The sequence below is a fragment of the Ceratotherium simum genome, chromosome 14 (genome assembly GCF_057802395.1).
Source record: "Ceratotherium simum simum isolate JZ-2026a chromosome 14, ASM5780239v1, whole genome shotgun sequence".
NCBI classification, from domain to species: Eukaryota; Metazoa; Chordata; class Mammalia; order Perissodactyla; family Rhinocerotidae; genus Ceratotherium; species Ceratotherium simum.
In genome coordinates, this window is record NC_141913.1 from 3,532,306 (window position 1) to 3,545,003 (window position 12,698).

General features: G+C 35.3%; 1 protein-coding gene across 4 annotated transcripts in view; it reads left to right on the forward strand.

The window, feature by feature from the left end:
• Window positions 1-12,698, forward strand: part of ANKRD12 (ankyrin repeat domain 12) — a 125,939-nt gene that overhangs the window by 20,746 nt on the left and 92,495 nt on the right. For 3 of the 4 annotated variants that reach the window (XM_087438903.1, XM_014780332.2, XM_014780329.2), the window contains exon 2: window positions 12,308-12,440. In XM_087438903.1, coding sequence (XP_087295029.1) covers window positions 12,354-12,440 — 87 coding nt within the window. In that variant the 5' untranslated portion in view covers window positions 12,308-12,353. Of the gene's footprint in view, window positions 1-11,161; window positions 12,055-12,307; window positions 12,441-12,698 lie in introns of those variants that run through there. The other variant, XM_087438904.1, reaches the window with a different exon arrangement.

Here is a 12,698-nt window from a genome sequence, read left to right on the forward strand (position 1 = left end):
GTTAACCTGTACTACCAGGGAGCTTTTTTTATTGAAATAAAATTCACATAACATATAATTAACCATTTTGAAGTGTATAATTCAGTGGCTTTAAGTGTATTCACAATGTTGTGAGCTATCACCATTATCTAATGCCAGAACATTTTCATTACCGCAGAAGAAACCCTGTACCCATTAAGCAGTCACTCCCTGTTTCCCTCTTCCCCCACCCCCAGCAGCTACTAAGGGAGCTTTTTAAAAGTGGATATTTATCTCTCAGATGTTCTGATTCAGTACCTCTAAGGATGAAATTAGGAATCTGTATCTTTAAAAAAGCTTTCTGCCTTGCTTCTGGTAATCAGGCAAGTTTGAATTACCAAGTGGCGTAAGCCTTTAAGAGCAGCATATTTTGAGTAAATTGAAGTGTTCTAGAAGCAGTAACGTGAATCAAGGAGCATCTCATCAAAGCTAAAAACAATGCCAACAGAGTTTGATCATCTTTAGTTTAAAAGTCATCTTAGAGTTGAAGCAAGGAAAAGAAACCATTTTATAAAGTGTCAGTTTCTTGCATTTGTCTTTAGATTTCAGTTAAGTTTTAATCTGCAGTCGGTATTCATCCGTTGCTAAATTTTGGTGTCAGTACTTCGTTCTGCATGTTTTCCCTTAGGTTTTTTTTTTCCCTCCTGATTTTTTCTTTTTATACTCCTCCTTATCTTAGCCCAATCAGAGGAAAGCTACCCCTCTTCCTGCCCCCAATACCTTGGTAAAAATGCACTCTTAAAGGATAAGTACTAATTGCCAAGTAGCTATGAGGCTGTGGTAAAGCTAAGTACATCTGATAACTTAGTTCGGAAAGACTTGCTGACAGACTTTGAGTTTAATCCCTTCTTGTTTGTAGATGGAAGCCAAAGACAAACCCTAGTGTTCTTCAATACCCCTATGAAGAATTTTTCATTCAGACTTAGAGTTGGAAGATAGAGTGACTAGAGTGAACAGAATAAAATAATGTTTCAAGCATTGCTTCTGAGGATCTATTGCTCACCAAATGCTGGAAGACTGTAAAGTGGTCTCAAAATAACAGACTTCTGTTTAGTTCTTAGAGGAACACTTCTGTAGATTTTCACTTTTATATGTATAATCTGTATGTCCATAGCAGACGACTTCACGGATTCTGTTATCTGCTTCTGTTCTCCGAAGTTCTCCTCTAGCCATACTGCCAGCTAAAGGTGTTTTTTCCCTCTCATCCCCATCTTACAAATAGTCTACCAGAGTCCTCTCTCTGTTCTTGAATTTTTTTCCCTAACCCTCCCTCCTTTTGTCATGTTGAGTAGTTTTTTCCCACGGATATGGTCCCAAGCCTTCTTCCTTCTTGAGTTCAAAGCACCTTCTCAACAAAGTTTGGCCTCTTCCTTTGGGCGATTTGGTACTCTGCTAAGAAGATGAAGTTTCTTCAAATTGTTAGCCTTAGGATGAAGGTTAACTTATAAAGAAAAAAAAAGCAACTTATTACTGTTTCCTGAAGAGTCAATTTAGTTATTATACTAAGAAGTCTGTCAAGCAAGACTTGGCATCATTGCAGTTACCTCAGTTTTCAAGAAGGATGCTTATCTGTGTGTATCACCCTTCTTTGTCTTAAGTTAGTTGTGTTGTTTGATTCTGCTGTTCTTGTTATTAAATTGTAACTTAGCATTAGTTTAGTGACATTGCTACTTATTAAATTTGTTATACTTGTTTGGTTAAACTTTACATTGTAGGTAGTGACATATGTTTTTATCTAGTTGTTTTTGGCAAATTGCCAATAACTGGACTTTTCAGAGATGGGTGTGCTGTGTCCCAAAAAATGCATTGTGCTAAAAATGAATTGGTCAGACTCCTTTTGCTAAAGCAAATGCAGACATAATCCAAGAAAATTTGCTTGTATAATGATTTTTTTTCCTCCTAGAAAGGATTGGGAAGGTAGATGGGTGGTAGGATCTTTATCACCACCTTACATAAGTCAAGAGATCTGAGATACAGTAGTTATCTTCCAGTTGTGTGACCTTCCCCTACCCCCAGCTTCAAAAGCAGTTTCTAGAGATCCCAATGAAGGAGGCTTTGAAAATGCAGGTTGGAAAATACTATTTGAAGTTCTATTCAAATGTCAAGAATTGTGTAAAACTTAAGTCATTTTCTACTTACAATCGAAAAGAGAAGTATAAACTGTGGTTTGAAAGCTTCTCTTGAGACTATTTTAAACTTAAAAATCTACAGAGGGCAGTAGCTAAGAAAACAAAATTTCTACCTAGAGTAGAGAAGAAAATAGACTTCCAGAGAAGCCAGTGTTAAAGGTTATAAATAAGAGGCAGTGACAGAAACCAGTAGTTGCTCCATTTACTTCCCAGAAAAAATGGAAACAGATCAGTCTAGGAGAAGAAAGCTATGGAGCATTTATTGACATAACTGATAATCCGTAGAGAAACAAATTGAATATGATACCAGTGGTTGAATGCTCTTTAGGGTCAATCTTCTTATAAGTTAAAATACTCTCCCAAAGAGTTGGCATCCTGTGAAAAATGGAAATGACAGTCAAATATGTTTTTAATGAGACTCTCAGGCTGCCTAGGGTGGTTATTTTTAAATTAAGATGATACATACACCCACATGTGTGCATGTTGTGTGTATATATATGGTTTAATATGGTAGGGAAAGCCCCTATTTTAAATTAACCCAAGTGAGTCCTTTTCTAATGAGATCTTTTATAATATCATTAAAAATACTCCCTAGTTTGTTTTTCAAACTTGCCTAGTGATAAGAACCACTGAGATACTTATTAAAAGTACAAATTCTTGAGTCCATTTCAGGCCTGCTAACTTTGTATTTTAACAAGTACTCAGGAAGTTTTTATCATCCAAGACTTCTGAGAACACTGTCATTTATTTGCTTGATAAATTTAAGTTGTTATTGATTAGATTTTCTTAACTAATAGTCAAATAATGTGAATTAACTGGTATTATTAAGTACAGATTCTGTGCCCATTTGAGAGCTGTGAAAATTTCTGAGTGTTTTTGAGAGTAACATGCATATAGGAAGAAGGAGCAGTGAGAGATGAGACTGAATGTAAAGAATGGTTCAAGATAATGATGTTTGCCAACCAGAAGTAGTCACTCATCTGTTACTCCCCACTACGATAGAAATTTTTTAAGTTTTCGGTGTAATTTTGACTGAGTTAAGAAACATCTTTGTTCTTAAAGTGCTTATACTAAAGGAATAAATGGCATATATACAACTTCTTCACCCAAATGATGTTTAGTTTACACTAGTTTTGTTTTGTTTTTTTTTATAATTTTTATTTATTTATTTTTTCCCCCAAAGCCCCAGTAGATAGTTGTATGTCATAGTTGCACATCCTTCTAGTTGCTGTACGTGGGACGCAGCCTCAGCAAGGCTGGAGAAGCGGTGCGTTGGCGCGCGCCCGGGATTCGAACCCGGGCCGCCAGCAGCGGAGCGCACACACTTAACCGCTAAGCCACAGGGCCAGCCCTGCGCTAGTTTTTGATGTACCTGTTTATGCTAATTGCTACCTCTGAATAGCAACTAGAATGTTTTACCTTCATTATAAACAATTATTCAGAAATAGCAATAATATTAAAAAAATATATTTTTAGTATCCCTTGAATGATCACAAATAGTAACACCATTAAAAAAAAAACAAGAAAATACTGGATTATTTTGTTTTAGAAGAAGATGTCTTTTACTGCAGTAACTAAATAGGGTAGAAAAATTCTTGAATATAATAGCATACATTTATAGACCGTCAACTCTGGACGTGAGTTGCTATTAGCTGAATAAATAGACTCTTTGGTCTATAAAGAGCAAGAATATATTTATTGCAAAGGAAGAAACATCTTTAAAAAGGCAAAATCAAAGCTTTAAACTGCATCCTTTACCTGATTGGTAGCAAAGTCTATCATAGAGCTTGCAGGTGGTTGGCCCTTAACAAGTATTGATGCCTCTGTGCAGCCTTAGGGCAAGGAGGTTGAAGAGCAAGCAGTGTAACAGCCACCAAGACTGTCATACAAAGGATGGAAGAAAAGAATAATTCTTAGCCACAGAAAGATACCACCAGCTATTTTCATTTGTAAAGTGGCCATACTACTTTGCATTTCCTCCTAACCCCCGGCAATATGTGAGAGTTCCAGTTTCTCTACATCCTCACTAATACTTCGTCTTCCTTATTCTTTTTAATTTTAGCCATTTTTGTGGGTATATAGTGGCATCTCATTATTAATTCCCTGGTGAATAACAAGGTTGAGTGTCATCTTCTGTGTTTGCCATTTATTATATATTCTTTGGTGAATTGTCTGTTAACAATCTTTTGTTCCTTTTAAAATTGGATTATCTTCTTATTCTTCTTGTAAGAGTTACTTATATATTCTGGATATAAGTCTTTTATAAATATATGATTTGCAAGTGTTTTCTCCCACTATGGCTTGCTTTTCATTTGCTTAATAATGTCATTTGAAGAGCAAAAGTTTGCTCTGTGAAGTCCAGTTTATCTACATTTTTCCTTTTATAGTTTCTACTTTTCACAGACTGTTTAAGAAATCTTTGTCTAACCCAAGGTCGCTAAAATATTCTCCTGTGTTTTCTGCTAGGAAACATATAACTTTGAGCACATATGTTTAGGATGTGATACATTTTGAGGTAATATTTCTCTGTGGAGTGAGGTAAGGGTCAAAACTCTTTTTTTTTTTTTTTGGCATATGGAAATACAGTTGTTCCAACACCATTTGTTAAAAGGACTATATCCTTTCCCCAATGAATTGCATTGGCAGCTTTTTTGAAAATCAATTGGTCATATGTGTACAAGTCTATTTCTAAACTTTACATTCTGTTCCATTAAACAGTGTCTTGCTTACTGTATCTTTATAGTAAGTAGTGAAATCAGATAACGTGAGTCCATGAATTTGGTTTTTTCCCAGAATTATTTAGACTTTTCTAGGTCATTATCATTGTTATATATGTTCTAGAAACGTTTTGTCAGTTTCTATAAAAAAAAGCATTCTGGGATTTTGACTAGGAGTGCATTGACTTCTCAGATAAATTTGGGGAGAATTGACATCAATACTGAGTCTTCTAATCCGTAAACCTAGTATCTCTCCATTTATCTATGTCTTTATTGTCTTTCAGCAGTGTTTTATATTTGTCACTAGATGGTTTTACACATATTTTGTTATATTTATCCCTAAGAATTTAGTGTTTTTGATGCTGTCGTATGTTGTATTTTTAATTTCAGTTTGTATTTGTTGCTAGTATATAGAAATTAAATTAATTTTCGTATGTTGAATGTGTATCCTATGTCCTTCCTATGCTTACTTATAAGTTCTAGTAGCTTCTTTGTAGATATCTTGCCTTTGTCTACATAGACAATCATGTCATCTGGAAATAAGAGCTGTTTTACCACTACTTTTCCACGCTGCATACCTTTTATTTATTTTTCTTGCCGTATTGAACTAGTTAGGGCTACCAGTAAAGTACAATTTTGGATAGAAGTGGCGAGATCATCTCAATAGATGCAGAAAAAGCATTTGGCAAAATTCAATATCCTTTCGTGATAAAAACTCTTAACAAATTAGATATAGGAAGAACATACCTTAACATAATAATGGCCATATATAATAAGCCCACAGGTCACATCGTACTCAGCAGTGAAAAGCTTTAGCTTTTCCTCTAGGATCAGGAACAGGACAAGGGAGCCTAGTCTCACCACTTCTATTCAACATAGGACTGGAAGTCCTGGCCAGAGCAGTTAGGCAAGAAAAAGAAATAAAAGACATCCACATCAGAAAGGAAGAAGTTAAATTGTCTCTGTTTGCAGATGACATGATCTTATATATAAAAAAAACTCTAAAGACCACCAAAAAACTACTAGAACTAATAAATGAATTCAGTAAAGTTGCCAGATACAAAATCAACATACAAAAAGTAGTTGCATTTATGTACACCAACAATGAACTATCTGAAAAAGAAATGAAGAGAAAAATTCCATTTACAATGGCATCAAAAAGAAAAAAATACATAGGAATAAATTTAACCAAGGAAGTGAAAGATCTGTACACTGAAAAGTATGAGACATTGATGAAAGAAATTGACACAAATAATTGGAAAGATATCCTATGTTCATGGATAGGGAAGAATTAATAAAATGTCCATACTACCCAAAGCGATCTACAGATTCAAAGCAATCTCTATCAAAATTCCAATGACATTTTTCACAGAATAGGAAAAAAAAAATCCTGAAATTCATATGGAACCACAAAACACTCTGAACAGCCAAAGCAATCTTGAGAAAGAAGAACAAAACTGGAAGCGTCACACTTGCGGATGTCAAGCTGTCTTACAAAGCTATGGTAATCAAAACAGAATAGTGTGGGCATAAAAACAGACACACAGACCAATGGCACAGAATAGAAAGCACAGAAATAAACCTATGGTTATAGGGTCAACTAATCTTTGACAAGAGCATCAAGAACACAAAATGAGAAAAGGGGAGAGTATTTTCAATACATGGTGTTGGGAAAACTGGTTATCTACATGCAAAAGAGTGAAAGTAGACCCTTATACCATACACAAAAATTAACTTAAAATAGATTAAAGACTTAAATATAAGACCTAAAACCATAAAATTCCTGCAAGGAAATATAGAGGAAAAAGCTCCTTAACATTGATTTCACGGATATGACACCATAAGCAAAGGCAAGAAAAGCAAAAATAAACAAGTGGGACCACATCAGATTAAAAATCTTCTGCACAGCAAAGGAAACAATAAAATGAAAAAGCAACCTGTGGAATGGGAGAAAATATTTTCAAACCATACATCTAATAAGGGGTTAATATCCAAAATATACAAAGAACTCATACAACTACAGAGCAAAAAAAAAAAAACCCCATTAAAAAATGGGCAAAAGACTGGAACAGATTTTTTTCCAAAGAAGACGTACAAATGGCCAAGTATATGAAAAGGTGCTCAACATCACTAATCATCAGGGAAATGTGAATCAAAACCACAATGAGATATCACCTCACACCTGTAAGGATGGCCATTACCAAAAAGGCAAGAGACAGCAGGTTTTGGTGAGGGTGTGGTGAAGAGAGTCCCTTGTACACTGTTGGTGGGAATGTAAGTTGGTGCAGCCATGATGGAAAACAATATGGAGGTTCCTCAAAGAATTAAAAATAGAACTGCCATCTGATCCAGCAGTTCCTCTTCTGGGTATATACCAAAGGAAATGAAATCAGTATTTCAAAGAGAAATTTGTACTCCCATGTTTGTTCCAGCGTTATTCACAGTAGCCAAGATACAGAATCAACCTAAGTGTCTCTTGATGGATGAATGAATAAAGAAAATGTGGTGTGTATATATATATATGTTTACAATGGAATATTATTTGGCCACAAAAAAGGGAAACCCTGCCATTTGCGACAACATGGATGAACCTGGAGGGAATTGTGCTAAATGAAATAAGCCAGACACAGCAAGACAAATACTGTCATCTCACTTATATGTGGTATCTAAAAACGTTGAACTCAGAGAATTGGGAAGTAGACTGGTGGTTGCCAGGGTCTAGGGAGTGGGGGAAATGGGAGATGTTGGTCAAAAGGTACAAACTTTCAGTTATAAGATGATAAGTTCTGAGGATGTAATGTACAGCATGGCGACTATAGTTAATAATACTATATTGTATACTAGAAATTTGTGAAGAGTAGATCATAAGTGTTCTTACCACACACACAGGAAATGCTATGTGAGGTGATCGATGTGTTAATTACCTTGATTGTGGTAATCATTTCACAATGTATATACGTATATCAAATCTTCACATTGTACACCTTAAATATATACAATTTTTGTTTGTCAATTATGCCTCAATGAAGCTGGGGGGAAAAAGTGATGAGAGTAGACATCTTTGCCTCATTGTTGATCTTAAGAGAGAAAGAAGGCATTCAAGTTCTGTTTTATTACTAGTTTGCTGAGAGTTTGTCATCAGTGAGCATTAAATTTTATAAAATGCTTTCTCTGTATCTGTTGAAATGCTCTTTTTTTTTTTTTTTTTTTTTTTGCTTTTAGTCTGTTAATACAGTGAATTACATAGATTGATTTTCAAACATGAAGCTGGCGTTGAATTCCTGGGATAAATCCCACTTCGACATGATGTGTTTATCCTTTTTATGTTTAGTTGGATTTGATTTGCTAATATTTTGTTGAGGATTTTTGTGTCTGATCATGAGGTATATTGGTCTGTAGTTTTCTTGTGAAAGACTTACTCTGGTTTTGCTATCAGGGTATTGATGGCCTCATAAAATATGTTCCTGCCTCTTTCCTTTTTCAGGAGAGTTTGTATAGAATTGGCATTATTTTTCCTTACATGTTTTATACAATTTATTTTGGAAGCCATCTAGGTCTGGAGTTTTCTTCGATTTTACATATAAAATCAATTTCTTTAATAAATATTGAGCTATTGACATTATGTTTTCTTCAGTGAGCTTTGGTAGTGTGTACCTTTCAAGGAATTTGTCTATTTCATTTAATTTGTTGAATTTGTGTGTATAAAGTTGTTTATAATATTCCCTTATTATCCTTTATGTGTTTATAGGATCTGTAGTGATATTCCCTTTTCAGTGTTGATTTTGGTTATGTAAATCTTCTCTCTCTTATTTCTAATAGGTCTGGCTAAAGATTTATTAGCCAGCCCTGTGGTCCAGTTAAGATTCGGTGCTCTGACTGCCATGGCCTGAGTTTGTTTCCTGGTCAGGGAACCACACCACTTGTCAGTTGTCATACTGTGGTGGCTGCATGTTGCTGTGATGCTGAATGCTATGCCACCAGTATTTCAAATACCAGCAGGGTCACCCATGGTGGACAAGTTTCAGCAGAGCTTCCAGACTAGGACAGATTAGGAAGAAGGACCTGGCCACCCACTTCTGAAAAAATTGACCATGAAAACCCTATGAATAACAGCAGAGCATTGTCTGATATAGCGCCAGAAGGGGAGAGGATGGCACAGAAAGACTGGACAGGGTTCTGCTCTGCTATACACAGAGTTGCTGGGAGTCAGAGTCAACTTGATGGCATTAAAAACAGAGATTTATTGATCTTTTGAAAGAACTAGTTTTTAGTTTCATTGATTTTTCTTTATTTTTTTTAAATTAGGGCCGGCCCCGTGGCTTGGTGGTTAAGTGCGCGCGCTCCACTGCTGGCGACCTGGGTTCGGATCCCGGGCTCGCACCGACGCGCTGCTTCTCTGGCCATGCTGAGGCCGCGTCCCACATACAGCAACTAGAAGGATGTGCAGCTGTGACACACAACTATCTACTGGGGCTTTGGGGGGAAAAAATAAATAAATAAAATCTTTAAATTAATTAATTTATTTTTGTGAGGAAGATTAGTCCTGAGCTAACATTTGATGCCAGTCCTCTTTTGGCCGAGGAAGATTGGCCCTGGGCTAACATCCGTGCCTATCTTTCTCTACTTTATATGGGACGCCGCCACAGCATGTCTTGACAAGCGATGCGTCAGTGCACGCCAGGATCCAAACCTGTGAACCCCAGGCTGCTGAAGCAGAGCGTGTGCACTTAACGGCTGCGCCGCCGGTTTTATTTTTCTTTATTTTTTAATTTGGATATATACCTGTTACCTTTCTCTAAATGATTCTGGTTTAATTTCTTTATTGTGTGGGAACAAACTTTGTATGATTTTAATTATTTTAAATTTATTAACATTTGTTTATGATCCATGATGTGGCCTATCTTGGTGAATATTCTGTGTGCCCTTGAAAAGAATGAGTTTTCTATTGTTGGGCAGATTATAATGTCAGTTAGATCCAGTCGATTCAAATCAATGACATTTTTCAGTTCTTTCATATCCTTGTTGATTTTCTAAGAGAGTAGTTCAAGCCTCCAACTGTAATTATGAATTTGTCTATTTCTCCTGTCAGTTTTGTCAGTTTTTACTTCCTGTATTTTGAAGCTCTGTTGCTAGTTGCATACACATTTGGTGAACTGACCCTTTTATCAGTATGTAATACGTAATGTCCCTCTTTGCTGTGAAATCTATTTTGTCTGATGTTAATATAGTCACTCCAGCTTTCCTTTGATTAATGCTTACATGGCATATCTTTTTCTACTCTCTTACTTTTAACCTACCTACCATTTATACTTGAAGTGAACTTCTTGTTAGTAGCGTATAGTTTGGTCATTTTTTCCCCTCCTTCTGACAATCTTTGGCTTCTAATGGGTGTGTTTAAACCATTTGCATTCATGTAATTATTGATATGTTTGAATTAGGTCTATCATTTTATTATTGTTTTGTTTTTTCCATCTGTTTTTCATTCCTCCCATTTTTCTTTGTCTGCCTTCTATTGGGTTATTTGTACATTTAAAAATATTCCATTTTCATTTACCTGATGTGTTTTGATTATCTCTTTGTATAGTTTGTATAGTGGTTGCTCTAGTGATTACAATATATATCGTGCATCCAGAACCTAACTGTATCTTAAATGCTTAATATTTGTTGATTGAAGTAATATTTTTGGAATCTAATTGTGATTTTTATTGCTAGTGCTGAAATTTTTCCAGTAAAGTTATTGGAAAATAATATAAGCTTTTTTAACATATAATCTATTAGTACAATATTATTGCCATGTGTAATTTTCTCAAAAAATATTCATGACGCTCCTTCGTTCACCATTAGCTTGCTTTGCATGATCTACAAAGGAGATACTGCTTTCTCTTCGTAATCTTGCCTAGGCTAATGCCTGTTGATAATACGCAACTCAGTTTTACCTTTGAGTCAAGACTTTTCCGTTTATATATGACTTATAACTTTTAACTCTGTAAGCTTTACACAGGGCTAGCTTTGGGGACAGTGCTGTGTTTAAATGATTCTGTTATATGGAATAGTTGAAACAGTTGAATGATGCCAGGGTAAACTCTGCCTCTTGTGTGTAGTGTTATAAAAGTTTATTTCTTCAAGTTTGTTTCTATAAAATGAAGTATTTGAACTGTTTGAACTCTGGCAGTTTTTTTGTGTTAGAATATACTCTAATTTGGCTATATCTAGATTAATTTAATCTAGTTTTGATAATTTACAAATTAACTCAGTTCATTTAAGGGATTTTTGGTTTTGTTTCTATAGAAACCAAATAAATTTTAAAGCACCAATAGAACAATTTGAAGAACATAAGAAAATTTTACTAATCCTCTCTTCAACTCCCTTCTGAGTTTTAATAATTCACATAGGTACTAGAATGTAGCTTAGTTAGACCTATGATACACATTTATAGAGAACTGATAGCATGAAATAGTTAAAATTATGCTTGTCAGTCATTCTGCTTGTCGTGGCCAAGTCATGCTCCTGTTGGCCAGCAGCCTCACTCTAGCCCAGTGCTGTGCAATAGAGCTTTCTGTGATAATAGAAATGTATATCTGCACTTTAATTTTAATTGATTTAACTTTCAGCAACCACACGTAGGTAGTAGGTCATCAGACAGCAACACAGGTCTAGCTTCATGGCTTCTCCTTTTATATGTAAAACACCCTTCTTGGAATTTTTTCTGCATCTCTCAAGTGTAACCTTGTACATAAGTGTAAGCTTCTAAGAGGGTCCTTGACCTATTAAATCAGCTTATAGAGCAGGAGACAGAAGGCTGAACAAATTGAAAAGAGAATGATACATGAAGTGATAATTACATTACAGTATGATAAGGATTAAATCAATGAATAGGTTGATGAAGTGACTGAATGCCTTGGGGATGTCTGGGGGTTCAGTGAAGGAAAATAAACCACCCCAGGGATTTTAAGGAGGAAAGTTTTAATAAATTTAATTTAATTTAAAATAAAGTATTGTAAGATTACCAATCAAACCTGTTGGGTTCTTGGTGGAGTCTTCAGAAATAACTTCCAGACCAATGCAGTAATACCAGAGAATCTATTAGGAGCTCCTATCTCTAGAGCCATGCTGGAATGACAAACCCTTTGCCACTGCTTCCACTTTGACTGCTTCTGGTACCAAGAAAACTGGATATTAGTCTGGAGAAGGTAGGAAGAAATATAAAAGTAGTTTTCTTTTCTTCTTTTCAGTGACAAGTTGAATGGACTTGAACAAGAGAACTTTAATTAGAAGCTTAAATTGTTAAGTGAAAACTTATTTTAAGCTAGGATAGCCTCTCTGAGAAAATTATCTTATAGAGACATAGAAAAAACCAAATTGCACTAACTGTGGCTCAAACTTTAAGTAGGTCTTATTGTGTATGTATACAAATAACCCTTATAATATATCCATTCTTTACAGATCCAGGATGAGAAGACTGATAAGAAGCTAGCTGAATAGCTATAAGATGCCCAAATCTGGGTTCACAAAACCAGTTCAGAGTGAAAATTCTGACAGTGACAGCAATATGGTAGAAAAACCGTATGGAAGAAAGGTATGTGATTATACTAAAGATTTGTTGACTCTTGGAACTGGGAAAAAGACTCGCTGATTTTGTATTTTTAATAATTACTCATAAAATAAAAAGCAGTATAGATGCCAGATAAATCCAAATCATTTCTCTAAGCCCTTTAGAAATAAGTTGGATTCCTGGGGATAAGATTGTTTTTCATTCCCTAAGATAACACAATTACTAAGATCACACAGTTACTTAAATAATCATTAAAAAGGGGGGAAAAAGTCTAAGACCTCA